The sequence below is a fragment of the Chenopodium album genome, chromosome 6 (assembly GCF_948465745.1).
Source record: "Chenopodium album chromosome 6, dcCheAlbu1.1, whole genome shotgun sequence".
Taxonomy (NCBI): domain Eukaryota; kingdom Viridiplantae; phylum Streptophyta; class Magnoliopsida; order Caryophyllales; family Amaranthaceae; genus Chenopodium; species Chenopodium album.
Window position 1 is genome coordinate 73,969,761 of NC_137839.1, and position 20,187 is coordinate 73,989,947.

At 34.1% G+C, this 20,187-nt stretch overlaps 2 protein-coding genes and 1 long non-coding RNA gene across 3 annotated transcripts; 1 reads left to right on the plus strand and 2 right to left on the minus strand.

Annotated features, from left to right (window-relative positions):
- Positions 1-458: 458 nt before the first annotated feature.
- Positions 459-2,409, minus strand: LOC145635248 (polyphenol oxidase, chloroplastic-like). The gene has a single exon (XM_081686533.1). It carries the CDS (start codon positions 2,407-2,409, stop codon positions 574-576), a length of 1,836 nt encoding a protein of 611 aa, XP_081542659.1. The 3' UTR covers positions 459-573.
- A 9,762-nt stretch (positions 2,410-12,171) lies between these two features.
- LOC145635249 (uncharacterized) lies at positions 12,172-16,420 on the minus strand. The gene is made up of 8 exons (XM_081686534.1): positions 16,361-16,420; positions 15,649-15,834; positions 15,470-15,565; positions 14,936-15,056; positions 13,393-14,857; positions 12,971-13,301; positions 12,699-12,851; positions 12,172-12,375 (listed from the first exon to the last, which is right to left on the minus strand). The coding sequence occupies exons 1-8, from the start codon at positions 16,418-16,420 to the stop codon at positions 12,172-12,174; spliced, it is 2,616 nt and encodes an 871-aa protein (XP_081542660.1).
- A 1,804-nt stretch (positions 16,421-18,224) lies between these two features.
- On the plus strand, positions 18,225-19,641 carry LOC145635250 (uncharacterized). The gene is made up of 2 exons (XR_014113816.1): positions 18,225-19,113; positions 19,269-19,641. It is a non-coding gene; the product is annotated as an uncharacterized LOC145635250 (long non-coding RNA).
- The last annotated feature ends 546 nt before the right edge of the window (positions 19,642-20,187 follow it).

Below are 20,187 nucleotides of genomic sequence, written 5' to 3' on the forward strand. Positions count from 1 at the left end.
AAATCAAATCGGAATATAGTCAAGATAGTTCGTCACAAGAAAACCTCAAACCTTTCAATTTTGAGTAAACTTGTTACGTGCAACGTACAGCAATTAATAGTATACTTTAATGTGTACTATTCCGTAGTTTATTCTAAAACTATTCTAACCAAACAGATAAGTTTGCACGCACATGAAGATTATAGAAGATGGCATATACTCTTAACTATATTTAGCATTTTTGTATATAAAAATGAATAAACTTCGAGATTTTAGGTAAAGCCACATAACCATGCAATCAATAAGAATCAAACTCTATTAAAATATCGTCCTAACAGCCTTCAAGTCTATCAAAAATAACAAATTCAACTTATGGAAATCAGAGTACCGAATACCTGAAATATTACTATATATTCATTCGTACATATATTAAATTATATGCAGTAAAAATCGACAAATACGATGTAAAATATAAATAATTCATCACAATCGATAAGCATCCAACATCTTATTTCAAAATTTTGAAGTACAAAAACAATCACACAAGAAAAAAAAAACACCCCATACAAAACAGTATTACATACGAGCAATCAATTAAGCAATCTCAATCTTCATACTCTTGATAACAACATTACCCTTACTTCCTGCCCTAAGCACCAAATTAACCATGACACCTTCATCATCATCAGCTCCCAATTGATCAATTAATTGAGTCAAACCAACCCTAAAAGTTGTCTCCAAGTCATGGTTTCCCCTATTATTACCATGTGTGTGTCTATGAGGTACATTCACAAAACTCCCGGCATATTCGGCCTTCACTTGCATCTTCTTAGACGGTATATCATCCTCATCATTGATGTACACGTCGAACTTGACATACTCGTCGTGTTTCTTGACATCAACCTCTATCACAAGCACTTCCTCATCGCGGTCTTTGTCTCTTTTACTCCTAGACTTTTTTGGCCTTGTAACGTTTGTACGTAACGACTTGTTTAATGGCTTAGGGAAATTGACGACTTTATTTGATTTCGATGTCGATTCCATGGCATTAGCTGTTGGAGGGGTTGATGAAGTTACGCTTCTTACCCTAGATGATGAGCTTGCGGTAGGTTGAGCATTGATCCAAGGCAAGTCAACTTCTTGGTAATTATACCCAAGTTTCGTAGAGTCTACGCAATCTCTAACTCTTACCCTAACAGCTTGTGCGTTTTCATTATAAAATATAAACGACGCGTTTAACCAATCTGAATCGGTATAATCACGTCTGTTACCTCCTAAGGTTTTCCAAACGGACCACATACGGTCCATATTGGCATGGTGAGCATAAAATAGGGGGTCACGTGCGGCCGAGTAGAAGTTACCCATGTTTTCCAAATTGGGTCGATTACGGTCACCAGTCCAAACATGGACGGTCCCGTGAGGTATGTTCTCTACAGATCCACCCCCCGAGTTGGGAAAACTCCCAGCCCGGTAAGGTGCACCTAGGAACAACCTCGCGGTAGTAGAGTTATTCACCATTTGGCGATTCAATACCGTGAGATTGTTTGCGATCATGGATTGATCCGGTAAATCATTGGAATCTATACCATCATAGTTGAGATCCAACACTTTAGGGGGTTGGTGACCCCGGTCTCGGATTGGATCAAATAGGGGAGAGTTTTGATCTGTGTACATCGCGGGCATTGTCATGCCCGCTTGTGTGTCCCAATTCCAAAAGGGTATGGCAAAAGTCGGGTCATCGATCAAATTGCCTAGTATTCTCTCATAAAAGTAGAGATACCACCTATGAAATGGGTAAAATAGCCAAGAATTATGGACTTGGAGGTCCATATTTGGAAACCCTACTTGAGAGTAACCTCCATTACAATAAGCACAATGCACATTAGCTTGTTGGGTAAAACTACGTGGGTCGGTAGAAGGGAGGGCTTTCATTAAGGACATAGCCCTAGTAAATTTCTCTCTAAATTCGTCGTCCACTAAATGGGCCGGTTGTCGAACCCTTAAGGTGGTAGGAGGGGTTGGAAGAACAAAGTCCACTATGCTTGTGGTTCTAGGTGGACAACAATTTAGGCCTTGAGCATTAGAGGGCAAATCCGCCGGGCCACAAGCATTAGGATTTGGTGTTTGCACGGGGGCAGCTAGAGTGGATGGCGCGCCACCTAAAGTGGTGGCGGCACCATACAAACCTCCTAGCCCAATGAGCATATTTCTTCTATCAAACATATTGGCACCCCCTTCATTATTGGTTGTTTTAGGGTTATGGTCATCATTTTTAGCTACTTTGCATGAGATTTTCGGTGTAGGGCGGCAAGTAAGGCTTCTTGAAATGGATAGTTGGGATGTTTTGGGGAATACATGGTGGTGTTTAAACTCGGCGGCACCGGAGATGGTGCTAGTAGTGGTGGTGGGAGGAGAATATAGAGAGGACATTGCTTGTAATGATAGTAAGATAAGAATATTAAACTTGAAAACTTCGTTGATCTTTATAATACAATGGGGTGGTTCATTAGTCAATATTTAAAATTAAGACAAGATATTAAAATGGGAATCTTTGTTAGACTATTAACATAAATTAAGAATAGAAGATCGAAACTAAATGACACACCATGTGAAGCATTAACAAGAATATACAATAAACTTGTACAGGATTTATGGGGAAAACAATTCCATACCTTGAGAAAATGCAAGCAATAACTTCTACCCATGATAATATTTCTATTATACTGTGTTGCAGTCTTGCAGACGTAATATAGTACTGTATTAATTCATTAATTTGTGATAAGTTTTAAAAATGTCAATTAAGTCAAATTAAGCTAAGGTACAAATGTTGTTTAAAAAAAAAAGAAGAAGCTAAGGTACAAATGTCTAATGTTAAGATAATGGAAATACATACATAACTGTAATTTTTCCTCAAAAAAAACATAACTCTAATTAATGTGACTGAGAAATTAAATGGTGATTTAAATTGATAGCCTAGTAGAATACATGTCACCGCAATTCTTCATAAGTTTAGGATATATATATACACCAGTGTATAGATTTTTAGCTTCCGTTTAATCGTACATGACAAGCTCTGACGTGCGTTAACTGTTCCAACTTGTAAATCTATAAGTTTGTCTCATTTTTAATACTCCCTCCGTTTCATATTACTCGCAACAAAGGGATATTATTTGTGAGATATAAAAAATTCTTTTGTTGCAAGTAATATGTAATGGAGAAAGTAGTTATAAACCTAAAATTGATAAATAATTAAAGACTTATTTAAAATTAAGGAAATTAAAGATAGCTCACCCTAACTAACCCACTAAGGTACTAACTACTAACCCTGAAGCCGAGGTGTCGGCAATTAGTTTGATTGATACTCGTAGCTAATACGTGTACTTCTTAATTTGTCCTAGTAAAATTTTAGAACTCCCAAAACTAGAAAGACATGTATCACACATGATGCAATGAAAATGGCATCAAAGACGCTAATATGTAATTTAGCAATTATCGAGTTTCTAAAGATTCTAAAATTGTCCTTAGTTCTTTCCCGGTTAATTCTTATTTGATTTTGTTAAATTCGTTTTCATTATCATTAATTGTCAATTGTAAATGTTGTATGACTTTAATTAATGAAATTTTAGTGTCATTTATAACTTCTTTCAAAAAAATAATAATATTCCGGTAATAATAATACGTAGTGATAAACTAAATGTACTCTCTTTGTATTTGTACTTAACAGGAGGCTGAACTTTGTACATAGTCCATCTATAGAACCTAAAATGTTATTACTACATTCATATTTTATTACTTAGCTTCTCCATTTGCACTATTTATTTAATCAACTTTTATTAATTTTTGTGATTTATACATACATAAGAAAAAAATATTGTCTCGCGGGCACTTGTAATAATCGTCTTAATGAATAGATTATTAACTTTCAATTGTTATACTACCTTCATTTCTTTTCATTTGCATCGATTAGACATTTTCTACTCACATTTTATGTCAAATCGTTGCTATATAAAGAAACGGAGGTAGTAATTTACACTTCATGATAATTAAATATAATACAGTTCAAAGATACATACATTTCAGGAGAAATGCAAGTAATAAAATATGAAGAGAGTACTTTTTACTTAATTTTTTTTAATATAATTATAGATTTAGCTTGTCGTACAAGTTTTTTTGGTAAAATTTAAAATTCACATCACATTCATATAGGACTTGTCGATAAAATAAGTAAGGGAAGTTTTAAGAGTATATAACAAATATTCTAAAAGAAGGAAGAACTTAAAGATAGGGATGGAGTATATTGTGCTTAATTAATCTCCTTTAAAAATTACTACGTAATAAGTTAATAATCTTTAATTGTATTTCAACGAAATGTGCGAAAAATGTGATACAGTGTAAGATTTATTCAACGATAATAGTTTTGATGAAGGAAATCTTATTTGATTTAATTTTATGTATATGTTAATTTAGATATCTTTTTGTACATGTCATATGACTTTTCATTAATAAATTAATATGCTTCAAAAAAAAAAAAAAAAAAAAATATCTTTCACCAAAACTCGAGAGCTGGTTTGTGTTCCTAAACTTAGATATAGTAGCTAGAAGTCTTCTAGAATGAATACGTGGTAGAGACTAGTTAATGAACAACCTCCTCATCTATTTGGGATCAGATTATTTACAAAATATATTACGAGTATATATTTGATTTATATTATAATTAAATAATTATGTATGGTTTTCTTGTAGTCATGTATGAACTGTGTCACGAGTCACGACTAAGAAAATCTATTTAATAAGCAAGTATATATAGATATTCAAACTATGTATCACATGATTCATGGCATAACATTAGGTGTAGAATAAAAAACTAGAGTAATATGTAGAAACATTGAAATGATATTTTTCATATACTTCTATTTTTTTTTAGCAATACCCAATGAAGGGGTATATGCGTCTTTTCATGTACTAGTTGAGGGGTACATGTGTAATTTCCTCACCAAACATTAAAAGCAAAAAACAAACAGTAATTGGACAGCTCATCAAAAGTACTGAATAAATGACCCTACTTTTTCAATATATTTACAAAAATGTCATCAGATTAATAAAAATTCGTTTATCGATTAACTTGTATTTTCCCATTTTTTAAAAATATTCTTTTATTGGACATATACAAGCTCACAATAAATTAAACAGTAGTATTACAAGTTTTAGTGTTGTGGAAATTACAAATAGCTCTATGCCTTTACTAGTTTGATTTTACAAACTAATACGGAGTAAACAAAAAAAAAAAAAACAAAAAAAAAAAAAACAATTTCATACGAGTACATCTTAAAATCTTCATGCATAGGGGTTATATAACACGGTCTTCAACGTGAATCACAAGGCATAAGGTCACCATGTAGAAATGTAGAATTTCGCAAACATTTTCATTTCATATAAATATAGGTTTGATAATAAATGGTTAAAAATAGTTACAATTAGAAAATAATAGAATATGTTACCGCACCTCTCTCTGTCCAAAAATAATACTTTGCACGAATTATATTATTACGAGTTTTAATTATTTGCGCTTTTGCTAATTAAAACAAAATAATTATGATACGCCACGTGAAGAGTATATCTGTTTGAAGCATTAATCTACTTACTAACTTTGAATAATTTATGTTTACCAACTCCTACTATACGCATCTCATAGAACATACTCGTTCAAGCTAACGTGTAATACAAAAATAGAGTATAAAATAATATCATTTAATCAAAACTTATCACAACTAATCTAATAATTTTTTTCATTATTATTATTATTATTAAAAAAATAAGACCTTGTCGATCTCCTCATACAGATCAGATTTATGGTAGTAGCGTCAATAAAAAAAAAATAAAAAAATAAAAAAAAAAAAAAAAAAAATCTTTGAACATTAACATGTTCAAGTGCCTGCAAAAACAGAACTATAAAATGAGTAAAATGATGTTTTCAAGCCTTGGTTCATGCATATCTTAGATGTTTTACCTTAATTAATTGATTGTTTTTTTTTTTTTTTTGGTGCAATTAATTAATTGATTGTTATTGTTATATATATACATACTTTTTTTTTAGCACATATACATACTTTGTATTATCTAGATATGATTTCTACGTCTGGTTATTTAGTTAATGTTATCCCCTATAATATATAAGTATATTCTGATATGAGTGAATTTGAGAAGGAAATCGTTATATAATCTATGCAATCAAGAACAAGATGCTTGTGCCAATTCAACACATGCCTACAAGATTTATGTACCAACGCAACAATGGCAGAAAACATAATTAACCATAATTATATATGTATGTATTATTACAAATTAAATAATGTCCAGAGTACGACGTGACAATAATACATAAATAATATTAATATATTGAAGGTAAGTATTCATAAATTATATATTAGTCTATGCATAAACTTGGACTAGATAGAACGGCATCTTTAGGTTGATTATAATCTTGTTTATATTGTATAAAATTTAGGTATCATCTTTTAATTTTATAAATTATAACCAAAATGACAAAATATTGTTGAAACCAATATGGCACAAAATCACACACCATATATGAAGAGAATGTGTTAATTAGATTTGAAACATCAATCCGTAGGACGGTGATTTGCTTTGACTATATGATGCCTAATTAACCTCTTCATGAAATGTGTTGGTATTTCTATAGATCCTTAATTACAATTAATTACGCTCGGTATGATTCAACTTAACTTAAGATTCTTAACAAGTGCATGCTATAAGTTTGGACAAGTTGAGACAAAATATAAGTTTTCATTTTATTTCATATCAGATAAAATAGGTAAATCAAACCGCTAATTGATTGAGTGCGATTTGATTAATCAATCAAAATGTCAACTTGCATTGCCATTGAAAAGTAGAGTGTAGAATAATTTGAGCATATATAACTACCAAGCCTTTGATCAGCATGGATTTGGTATTCCAAGTGTGACAATTAAATGGTGTTAGGGATTTGATTACGTTATGTAGTCCATGTAGAATACTAATTAAATTAAATTACGTAGTAGGTTGATGATCTGAGCCATCTTATCTAACATCCAAGTTTCAGATTATTATATGTATGAAACTTGTATTACTTTCTGTTAGATAAATTAAATTGTTTGATGACCTTGAAGTTTTTTTTTTTGCATGATTATTCTACACTAATGACCTCAATGATGAACATGCGCATATATAATTAACATAAAGTACGTTCCTAGCTAATTCCATTTTACGTAAACCTGAGGGTAAGTTTACAATGTAGTACAAAACTACAAATACCTTACTAGCTATATGGATTACATAAATCCTTGTCCTAATTTATAAATAGATCTTTAAATTATATATACAAAAAAAAAAAAAAAAAGAAAAATCTCCGTAATATGTAGTAAGTAGTACATAATTAAACTAAGGAAATTTTGTCAAATAACACCTTTTAAGAGTGTTTTGTTGTGAGAAAACACCTTATAAAATATTTTTTTTGTGAAAACACACCTAATACCAGAAATTATTTGTGAAATAACACCTTAAGGCGGTTTCCGACATGTTGACTTGGTTTTACGGTGTTGACTACCACGTGGGAGTCACGTGCACCAACTTACCCCCCTCCCTTCTAATTTTTTTACCCTTTCTTTCCCTCTAACTTTATTTTCTCTCTCCTCTCAATTTCTTCCCCAATTAACCCCCTGCTCTTCCACCCAAACTCCATTGTTCCCCTTTGAAGAAGATGAACTCCAAATTTGAGCTCCAATTTCTGCAAATATACTCAATTGGCATAATTACGAGGCAGCTATGTAAGTAGCATTAATTAAAGACTTATTCCATTAATTTTGTTGATTTTGCGAATAATCGTAAGTTAGGGTTTTAAATTGAAATTAGGGTTTTTTATTTGGGGGTCAATTAATCTTAGCAATGTTCTATAGGATGGAGGTAGTAGTAATGTCGAGGCTTCCCTTTTTTACCCATGGCAGACACAAAGAAAAGGACAGAGAAATTTAGGCAAATACTCAAACATAAATTGAGTAACAAATGAGAGGAGAGATAAATTTTTACACTTACCCAATTCCTTGGCCGAATTTAAACCACGAATTGAAGCAGTCAATTTGTCACTACCATGGCCTAGCAACTTCCAGAAGCTTTTAATGGTGATGTGAGGAGCAACACAGAGAGAAGCAATTGAGAGGAGAGAGAAAGAAATTGAGAGGAGAGAGAAAATAGAGTTGGAGGGAAAGAAAGGGTAAAAAATTAGAAGGGAGGGGGGTAAATCGGCGCAGGTGATTCACACGTGGTGGTCAACGCCGTGAAACCAAGTCAACATGTCTGAAACCACCCTTAGGTGTTATTTTACAAATAATTTCTGGTATTAGGTGTGTTTTCACAAAAAAAAATTTATAAGGTGTTTTCTCACAACAAATCACACTTAAAAGGTGTTATCTGACAAAATTTCCTTAAACTAATGAACAAGTATACGCATTCCCCTCAAAAAAAAAAAAAAAAAAAAAAAAAAAAAAAAAAAAAAGTATATGCATGGGTTGTGGATATTATTAATTTACTAGTCCACCATGACAATAGTCCAAAAGATTAATAGGCACTACACATGTTTTGGGTACACGTTATAATAGAACCTACAAAGTAAGTAAATGATGGAAAATTGGAGAGAAACCATACAAATTGTACCAAATGGAAATCAAAATTGAGAAAATGGGTCTAGCACAAGGTTATGTAATCCCTGGTTCATAAAGGCGTATACACATACATTTCACTATAAAAAAAGCGGAATAAAGATATTATAAAAGTGTAATGAATATACTTTTAAATGTAATCAACGTATATTTAGAATGAAAATAACATATTATTAAAATGTAATGAATATATACATATAGAGTGAGAAGAATAAACTGTTAAATTAAATAATGTTCTTTATCACCATGTTTTTTTTATTATCAGTATAATGTACTTTTATTTGTGACATAATGTTCATTGTTTATTTTTAAATTTTTTTGAATTTTGTCTTTAAATTATGGTGGTTGAATAAAAATAATGTTCATTACATTATACTATCATGCTCTTTATTAATATTACGGATGTTTTTTAGATATATAAAACAACTACGTACGTAGTACATGTTCATTCCGCATTTGTATGCACCAAGCATGGTGCATACATCTCCATGAAGAAAATTTCAAAGGTTATGTGGGATTGGGGGTCAATATAATCAACCCAATAGACTATTATCCCTATTATTCATTGTTTGTACGTGTTCCATTGTTAGACTTAATTGTATTTTCCAATAGTAGTTTGTATTCAAATTACTTGGACCATCGCATTTAATACCCAGTTTGTCTTGTATACTTTCTTAAGTTGTCTCCCTTAAATCCAATAATAAAAACATTGGCTTCAATTTAGTGATAAGTTTTGCATCACATATCAAACTCCGCTAGCTAGAGACACTAGGGTGAAATTTCCCTTACGCATCCCCCCTCTCTCCACTCACAAAGGGGTTAACCGGCAAACCCAAGCAGATGGATTTGTGAGAGATTCTAACCCGATAGGGACCTTTTTCCTTACCTTAAAAAAAAAAGTCCAATCAAAACAACATTACAAACCGCACTTAGAAAATTTAAAGTTGTGACTTATCATACGCGGAACATAAATCAGTTAGGTTTATAAGATTCGGGTTCGTGACAAGCTGTTTGGGCCTATATGTTCATCTCGTCGTATCAATTGGGCTTATAATAATCCCATATGTATTCATCTCAACATATCCATCAAGATTATATGGAGCAACATTTTATTACCAGTAGACTTCATTCCACTCTCAAGCAATCATCGGCGTTGAATGGCCAGGAAATGACTGCTCTTTAAAGGGAGAAACTTGGGAAAATCACTAAGCTAGGCTATCTTAAAAGGAGATCTTCGCCTAACTTGTAAGTTGTTAATTGCTTACTTATTCTTTGAATAATCAATATTCATGCTCACCAACTGTTCGATAAATTGTCTCTACCAGTTTTTAGTTAAATTATAACTACTTAAATCATCGAAATTATTCAATGTAGATTAGCTACTATCGGGGAATTGTTCGAGGAAAACCGTTTCCATCGAAAAGTTTGTGCTTTGTAAAGTCCAATAAGGGTAAATTACTGATAAAGAGAACAACTTTAACATACACGAATCATCGTTTAAAGCAATCATCATGCAAAAATCACGAGTCAATTGTTGACTTAGGGGTGAAACTAATGTGGTTTAAAACCGAACCAAACCATGCTTTTTTTTAGAATATGATTCGGTGCGGTTTGAGGAATCCAAAACCGAATTAATATAGTTTGGTTTCAGTTTTAAGATTTGAAAAACCAAAAATCGAAATCCAAATAGAATTGTGGCCCATATTTAAATTATAACTTAGCCCAATACTAATTCCTACCCTTGCCAAAAAATAATAAAACTTGTGTTTTTTATTCCCAAGAATGTCAACCAATGTGGACGATGTTGGAGTGAATGACCAATTAGATGGAGCAAAAAGAAATTCAATGTGGTTTAATTTTCTTTTGAAAAACCGAATTTAAAACAATGATTACTGATAAAGAGAACAACTTTAACAAATTAACATATATACAACTAGTATAAAATAATACGAGTATGTTATTTGTAATTTTAATGGGGTAAATTAAGAACAACTTTAACATATATAGTAGATAACTTCATAATATTGAATTAACCAGTGATCCTTTACACCCAAATGACCCAATGTACCAAGTTATGTGGTGCAATTTTTAAAATTCATTTATTTATAAGTGGGACAAGATCACAAGAGAGAATCAATAGGACATTATGGAAAAAGTAAAATTAAACAGAAATTAGGCAGCTTTATACTAGTACGAGACTGAGTGAGTACATGAGATATCGTTTTGCAAGTCTATCTTTTCAACTTTCGTTGTTTTAGAAATATTAGAATTAGAGTTGCAAGTATTTGTACCTATTGTCATTAGTTCATAACCCAAAATTAGATAGCCCAAACACCATTTGCAGTAATCTTTCCAAACGAAACTGAATTCCCTTACTAGGACTCTGGGAGTCTATGTATGATAAGAATTAGACGTACAATAAGGAAGGGTAGTGTGGTAGCTGGTCCAATCCATCCTATTTTTTCCATGATCTATGGGTTTTGAGGTGATGCTCTATTATGAGAAAGTGTGATCTTCAAGCATGTAAGATTAAATCTCGTGCAAGACACTCTAACGCTTAGACCTGTTAATTCCTTACCCGATTTCAAACCCGTTTTATTGAGAGAAAATCCAAGCCCGACCCAAATGACCCAAAATTGACCCGTTTTGACCCATTTATCATAATTTGTAATGATACAAGAAATCCAAACCACTTGAACCAAATGACCCAAACAACTCGAAACTCGACCCGAACCCAACCCGTTGGCCCGAATTGACAGGTCTAGCCTACACTTATAACATTTGATTCAATAGCAAAATGAATAAATGATTTTAAAACACTAGGAATTATGCATTAAGTTCATTAGTAATGACTAATGAAGTAATGAGACATTGTATCACACAAGTCACTTGTCACTCTCGTGGTTAGACCTTCATGTAGGGGTAAAACCTTCATGAATAGAGTGTCTTTCTTTGGCACTCTCACCCGTTTTCCCTCCAAATCTCCTCATTATACCCTAACACATTTGTCAGTTGTGCACAACGAATAAGACTAGAAAAAAACCAAAGGATGTTATGGTGAAAATGGAATTTGACTAGAATAATGTCACTCAAAGAGATGCATCCTGAAGTTACATACAAAACCAAAAATGTTATATTATGTAGAAGTCTTAGAAAGAAATAAATAAATGGTGGCCGTGCAAACATATGTACGGATCATATATTACATAAAGCAGCATATAGATAGCCAGAGATTAGCTAGCTATGCTGCAGAAAATTCTTCCTCAAGTCTCATCAGTGATGTACGCTCTTGGTGGAATCTAACATCTACGAATTTGCCGTTCAAGGAAACTGGGGCATCATCAGAATGACCCTTGTATGCTCAATAAGTAATGCTTGAACAGAAAAGAATAAAAATGAAGACTTAAGAAAAAATTCTAATGTATTTACTATGAATAATTAAATAGGTTAATATTATAATTTTAGTAAAGGAGTTGATCACTTAATCTTCCATGGGATCGGTCTCTATTTCTTGAGCTAACTCCCTTGTTAGGCTGTCTGCGCGCTCATCTTGTCCTCCTGCAAAAGAATAGACTTTAAAGGCAAACTGGAAAGCCCTCCAGAGCATCTTGGCGCATACATTTTTCTGCCCTCCTGCTTTGGACCAAGCTTGATCATTTGATGCTGCCTTTGCATCTCTTCTCTCCTATAATTCCAAATTTTAAAAAAATAAATTGACTTGTATTAGTTCTGTTTTCTGTTACTAAATCCTGCAACCTTCATTTCATTATAAGTATGTTTATGTGTCAGATATGATTTTTGTTTGTCCAACATTGGTATGAATTGTATATAAAACCTTCACTTCTTTTTGGATTTAATGCATAGCTGAGCTCAACACATGGACATGTACTTGTGTTTGATGAGCACCCGAGTTGGATTAGTACAAGTTATGTTTTACTTGATGTCTTGAACAAAAGAGGAGAGATGTGAAACTTAAAATATGAAATTTGGTTGGTTTGGCTTAACTACCTTTAGTGCCAATTCCATGCAGCTTGATGAGACGTCCACCATTGCTTCCTTAATCTTGACGAGAATTTGAAAGTCAAAATGAATGTTGTGGCTTTGAAACTTCTTTGCTTCTTCATCTTTGGTTCGTTCCAAACCTTCCAGTTCTCCTTTAATCTGTATGAAAATAAAGTTTGTTATGTTGAGGTTGTACTGATTGTTGCTATACTTAACATGATAACCAAACTAAAATCTTATCTATCTTATCCTTGATATTGCTTCTAAGGTTGATTTACCTTGTTGAAGTATTTCTCGACTTTGTCAAGAAGCTGGGCCGAAGGAGACTCCATTTTCCAGTTTTGTAATTCAGATAATATTCCATCAAGTTTTTTATACAATGCTGCTGCCATCCTCAAGGCTTCTAGTTTTTTGACCGGGAAACCTTCAAACCTTGCAAAAACCTGGCTCTCATCTGTGAGGACTTCAAGTGTGGATTCTACTTTCTGATAGAATTTAAGCAGTTCATTCATGTCCTTTGTCTGGAATGAGCTCAGAGTACCTTGCATCTCCTTAATTGTTTTTCCATACTTTTCAACATCTTCCTCAATTTGCATGAAGTATGCTGACCTGAAAGTTCAGTATGGCAGTAGTTAAGTAGTGTTCTTCTATGCTACACAGTCCAAAAATAGAATGTGAAAAGCAGTCATATTTCAGCTACCTTTTAGTCATCTCTGCAAGTGCATCGGCCATGCTCTGTCCTCCACCAGAACTACCATTACTCCCTCCTCCTTTTTTCCCTTGAGAAGATTTTCCTGTTAAAGATGATCCTTCCACCTTTCCCTTGAGCAAACGGTACAAGTTTCCCATGTGAGATGACCTTTTCAATTTTGTGGTGCTCTTTGCACGAAGGGACCTAGCACCCGGAGGAGGAGGTGGTGGTCCACCTCCTTTACCAGGCATAGGTGGTGGTGGTGCTTGTGGGCCACCCTTCGAGCCAAATGGAGGTGGTGGTGGAGGTGGTGCAGCCCCACCAGGAGGTGGTGGAGGAGGAGGGCCCCTAGAACCAGGGGGTGGAGGTGGTGGTGGAGCTCTTGCTCCAGGAGGCGGTGGAGGTGGAGGGGCCCTTGAACCAGGGGGTGGAGGTGGTTGTGGAACTCCCACACTAGGAGGTGGTGGAGGAGGAGGGGCTCTTGAACTAGGGGGTGGAGGTGGAGCTCCTACACTATGTGGTGGAGGAGGAGGAGGAGGAGGGGCCTTTGAACAAGGGGGTGGAGGTGGTGGCGGAGGTGATGGAACCGCAGCCATAGATGGAAGTGTTGCACTAGATGGGGGCGGAGGAGGAGGAGGAGGAGGCCTTGAGTTGTAAGGAAGTGATGGAGCACTGGAAATGGATGGAGGAGGCGGTGGTGGTGGAGTCTTTAAATTTAACGGTGGGGGTGGGGGAGGAGTTATTGCATTATTAGGTGGTGGAGGGGGTGCAGTTAATTGTGGTGGTGGTGGTGGAGGTTGTGGTGGGGGTGAGTGCAACTGCTTGACCGGTGGAAATGATGACATGACAGTTGGTGACGATGGGGTAGATGGTGGTGGTGTAATTACTTCTTCTGATGGAAGTTGAACTTGTAAATTTGGTTTTAGTGATTGTTTTAGGTTCACTTGACCACTGGACTCCAACTTGGATTTTGAGGATGGTGGTTGAAGTGCCTCATTACTTTCCATGTCTATGATCATGGGAACTGGCCCTTGTTCTGTATCCGCCTCAGTCTTTACCTCACTATTTCCTTTTTTCCCATCTTCCATTGGAATGATAGTTGGCCCTTTGCTGTTCTTCTGGTTCTGCATATTATTCTGAAGGATCATATGGAAAGAGAGGCGCTTCCAATCCATTGCACTCAATTTCTCTACTGCTTGAACCCTGAGATCCCAAAGACGAGGAGGAGAATAACTACCATACTCTCCATATCTTGGGGACTCAGGTAGGACGGAAGTTGGGGTATGAGGTGAAGCACAAGTTGATGGACCTAGATCAAATGATCTCCTGTCAAAAGAGATGGACCTTGAGCTTAAGCTTCGGCTTGGACTTGAGCTTGAGCTATAGTCCTTCTTTGGTTCATCCTCTTCCATTACATCAAACCTCTCTTTCGCTGTCCTGTTAATGCAGTCCAATATAGTCACCACTATCTTAGCTGCAAGACAAAGATCATCCTATCTTAGCAAGCAGAATTCTGTTGTAATTAAGGATACTTGAAAGAATATAAACCTACCGAGTTCCTCCAAGGGGATTTTTTCAACATTGCTATACTTGAACTTGTCCCTCACCCTAGGATCTTCTATCCATGCTGAATCTCCCACACACTTTAGGACTTCATAAAAGCTGATCAATCCCTGATAAATCACAATGAGATATTTGTTTTAATTAGTTCGCTAATCCTCTTGGATATATACGGTCCACTCAGTTGGCATTAGTATTAATGGCAATTATAATGAATTCGTGTTTAGTTTAGTTATGAATTTTACAAATCTTTATGGCAAGGGTTATGCATATGCTAATTGCTACCTCATTTCTAAGTCTGTTTTTCTTGATAGAATTTCTTGAACTGTCAATTTTGCTTTAGAAAAGCTAATAACTGGTAATACAAACTTGTCATGAAAAACACATGTTTGAGATAGAGTTGCATTACTACAGATTGAAATGAAGATTTTCTGTGCAGAACTACACACATATATTTACTTTTACCATCCTTCAATACATTTTTACCAAATTGGCTATCAGGAGATTAAACGGAAAATTTACTAACCTCATGTGTGTTTCTCTCCTTCAGTTTTGCTGTTGGAACACAGTGTACAAATTCAGGGTACATTCGATGAAGATCCTCTCCTGTCAAAATTAGCAGCTGCAGGAACAAAAGACAATGATGTAAGTTTCAAACAATAATGTTAAAAAAGCATTCTTAAGAAAAGAAGAGTATTGGGGTACCTCATGTATTGGAACAGAGCCATTTAGGGGAGGAATATCAAAGATGTCCCTAAAAGTCATGATCCTCTTCCTCAGCTCCATGAACATTAGAATGTTGTTGCCATTGCTTTCTCTGTTGCCTGACTTGGGAGTCGGGCTTTCCATCTCTTTCTGTTGTTTGACATGCGTATTAGATAACTTAGTCGGCTGCAATACAAAAAACAAATCATCTTATTTGATCAGCCATATTGATTAGTTTAGATTCAGGCTTACATAACATTCTTGTTGGAGCCTTAGAAGAAATATATACAAGAATTGAAGGTTTAAGTAATATTTTCGATGTTTTTGAGGGTTTTATGATCATTTTCTTGGACAACATGGTGATGAACGACAGAATTTAGCAAATATAGATGTGAATATCAATATGAAAGCAAAATATGTAAGCTTAGAAATGATCGTGGTTTTTTTGTTTTTGTTTTTGGAATCGAGGTTTATGATGTTCTTGCTAGACTAAAAGGATGAGGATTTTATTGGTTTAGGAACTTTACCATGATGAATTACTGATGATGAAGATATTTAATGCAAGATTGATACAACTATCTCATATACATTATTTTCTGGGTTTGTTTGCATTTGCAGGTTGATAAACTTTTTTTTGCTAATGCTCCAAAATTCTGAAAAACTTTACTACAAGAATGTAGAAATGTTCTAAGAAGAAAAGCCACCAATATACCTGCAATTTGACCGTTCTTCGACGAAACAACGAAGGAATACAGGAAGTGGCTCCAGCCATTGTAAGGTCAGGATGACTTTTTATTTTATACAATTTTCTTCATTAATTAATTATTATTTTTTTTTTGGTATTTTTGATGATGATCTTGATATGAAAATCAAATGACGCGTTCCATTACACCTGTATAGGTAGAATAATTAATTCCAAAGATGATAAAATAGTGCAATAAAAAGGAGAAAAATGATCAACAATAAAAGAATGTTTCAACGTTCAAAAAACTGTAATTTATTCGAAATAGGCGTGCAGGACATTTTTGTTCAGAATATTGTAAGGAAAAGAAAGGGGTCGGGGTGGGGAGGAGGGTGGCTCTCCACAAAAGAGAGAACCTGAGAAAGGTTTTCCTTTAAGAAGGTGCCTAAGACGACGGTTTTCAAAATTATCTGGAAATTTACCTGTTTAGTTTTTCATTTTCTGTTTTAGAACAGAAATTTTAGATAAGGCCTCCTAATTACCCCCATTGCAACGGCTATATGAATTCCTTAAACATTTCCATGGTAGACAGCTCAGAGGTCAATACACTATCTGTAAAGCCCCTTTTGTTGCCTTGTTTGGGTTTATTTTTCAGGTTAAAATTTTCAAAAAAAGGCTTCTTATTTTTAGAAATGCTGTTATATAATTACTATTTTTTTTGGTTAATTGCTGTAATTTTTTCATCTGTTATTTTCCTCTATGGTTGAAATAGAATCTAATCATCACAAATGGCAATTTCATACAGTGATTAAAAGTTTAAAAAATTAAAATTTAATTATGCCAATCAAAAATAGTGATGTAATATAAATATCAGGTTTTAGATATTGAGCTCAGTCGATTTAAATTCTGATTTGCATGCATTAGACAATATTTATTGCACGAGTATCTTCATTGTATAATAGGTTCAGTACAACCAAAGTTATTTCTTGGCTCATGTGGTCGCAAGGTATAAACACATAAAAATAAAAACACTCCGTAACCTTTGTTGTACCATGGACAAGGTGCAAGTGTACAACCCATTGTACATATAAAATTTCCCTTTATGTAGGACCAAATTATTTTAATTTTGTTAAAATGTATTTTGGGTCCTAATTAGTCTAATAGATTATTTGATTTTGTTTAATTATTTTGAAGGGAAATAGCTACCTAATTTAGTCACATATATGAGATATATCCATGGTTTACATCAGAAAATCTCTTAATATTATTTGCAACTTATGGTGAATATTGTATAATTTCTTGATCAAATTATCATTTCTTGTCAATATCATACAGATAAGTCCATATTTTGCCTCAATTTCAAAGACATACATAATCGGAGAAGTAAATCTAATAACTCTGTGATATTTGATCCCTTTATGATTTGAAATCACTTTCTAAGAAAATGAAACATGAAGGAAAATATATTGGATGTTTGTCAATATGGCTTGTAATACAATCAGGGTTGAATATAGTTAACTAGTAATAAAAAAATTGCGGCTTGAAATTCTGTCAACCACAAAAATATTGATTAAAAATGAAATTTCAAAATTTCAAATTAAAAGTTAGAGAAGCAAATAGCTTGACCCTGATAGATTTGACTGTTCAGCACACTTTAGTTTAATAATTAGGAAGCAGGTTTAAACAAAATCAGTCTTTAGAACTGATAGCATAATTTGAAAGGGACTAAAGAACCTTAGAAGAAACTTCATTAAACTATAGACCATTCTTTGGATCAATTAGCTCCATGCATTCCATATTGAATCATGCATTGTATATGTCCTGCCTTATGAGAAAGTCACGGTCAAATACCTTAAGCATTGGTGGAAGGCATGTAGATTTTGAATTAGTAAGAACATGCTCCAGCCAATTCATGGCTGCAGCACTACATTATAGTAATCATGACAAACTGAGAAAATGACCATATAAAATAATGATCTCATTAAATTTCCACACCCCCTTTTCTATTTCCCCTTCCTAGCGAAAATCTTATTTAAAAAAAAATGGAAATAGACTAAAACAAATTGAAAGAAAAGAGTTTTTTAAGAAAAAATGGAGAGGCTTCCAAGGAATTTCGTTTGAGTTGAGTGCCAATGCTCCTCCACCTCTGGTTCAGGGAGATTGTTAGACTTTATTAAGGCTACTTACATAAGTTTTTTCCAGTAGTTATACTATGAATCTTTGTATGCATCATGGTTGTGTCAACACATATACTAGGTACAAGGGTGTTTGATGATCAAACTCGAGCTGCTCTGGAAAGTTTCTCTTACCAAGGCTGATTCTATTTGTTGTCTTCTACATATTCAACCTTCTCTAGTTAAATCTTTGCATCTAGAAGCAAGCTTTTGTCTGGTTCCTACTGCGATGAATTATTTTTGTTCATCACAGGGATTTATCAGAGGTTCATTTATTTGTTTATCAGGGCTGTGATGAACATATTGGCCTAACATGTAGTTTTTTTATGTTGAAAGTCCATTTTTATGTTTGTTTAATGAGTTTCATAAGATCATTGCTCACACTTCTGATGGAAAACACAAGATGTGTTAATTTGAGTAAGGAAATTTGCAGTGAAATATGGAAATTATATGTGAGCTTGCTTAAGCCATTGGTGAAAGAGAATCTGACATAATTTTCACTTTGGAGGTCTTTTCTGGCCTCTACACGTCCAATATTGCTTTGGATGTTGAAAGTGTCTTGTGGAAACTGCAAAGTGGGCTGAAAGAGTGCAAGTTATACAAATTTTGGTAATTCTTCTTGGCACCATCTAATGCTTTGCTGTTATCTAGTGTAGTATGCTTATTGAATATTTTCCCTAAGAAAAAATTTCTTATTACACCTTATATATATATAATTGAGTGTTGTATGTTGTTAATCCTTCCAATAAATACTGTGATCATAGGACGGAAGGTCTGCATAAAAGATAAAACTGGGGACAATAGTGAAGATATTGGGTTTCTAGCTTGTGATGGAGCTGCAGTGCTTTCATAGTCCCTCTTTATACAAGTCCATTGTTGAATTGGTTTCTTAAAATGTTGTAGACAATAGCGAAGACATTGGGTTTTCTAGCTTGTGATGTAGCTTTGAAAACAGATGGATTAATGCTGAAAGTGTCTCTCAGGCAAGCATAGGTTTGCTGCTAGAGGGTAGCCAAATCGAACACTAAAGGCTGACTTACTTTTGTCATGATATTCCTGTATAAGTTTAAAGGACTTCTTTTTATTTAAGATAATATATCATCCTGAAACGCAAAAATAAGTTTTTTCATTGTTGAATCATATGGGATGGACAATGTTTGTATAAAAAAGAACATATGGAATCTTCTTACATGAGATGCTTGTCTGAGTTTTTGTATTCTATCTCCTTTACACAAAATAACTTATGCTTTGTATTAATACATGTTAAGTCCTGTTTCAGCTCTCCCAAAGATGGAACTGCTCCGATCTTGATCACAAAATATGTTAGTCTATTAATTTTCATCAGAACCTGCAGCATGCAGTATAACAGTACCAGAGGAAACAGAGAAGTGCTACTGATAGGGGTTAACTACTATATACAACAGCATTACTGAACTACTCAAAAAGAATGACAAATGCAGAATGTCGATTCAGATTGAATCCAGCAGGAAATTGAAAGTCTACTGTCTTGAGTTCCTGACTCCTAAATCTCCTGAACATCTTGTGCAATTTTGTCAAGGACGGTTGTTCTGATCTAACATGTATCATGCATTCTTGCTAGGAGAAGTTGTACAACCGTACTGATACAGTGATTCATGATGTGGTTCGAGAATCATTGACACTTAAAGCAGTGCTTCGTTCTTA

What these genes read in the sequence shown, in the direction of transcription:
- LOC145635249 (XM_081686534.1), bottom strand. Translation starts at nt 16,420, where the DNA reads ATGGCTGGAGCCACTTCCTGTATTCCTTCGTTGTTTCGTCGAAGAACG. An exon ending in GCTCTGTTCCAATACATGAG is followed by an intron (nt 15,566 to 15,648) that starts GTACCCCAATAC and finishes TTGTTCCTGCAG; the next exon opens with CTGCTAATTTTGACAGGAGA. An exon ending in GCATGGAATTGGCACTAAAG is followed by an intron (nt 12,376 to 12,698) that starts GTAGTTAAGCCA and finishes TTGGAATTATAG; the next exon opens with GAGAGAAGAGATGCAAAGGC.
- LOC145635248 (XM_081686533.1), bottom strand. Translation starts at nt 2,409, where the DNA reads ATGTCCTCTCTATATTCTCCTCCCACCACCACTACTAGCACCATCTCC.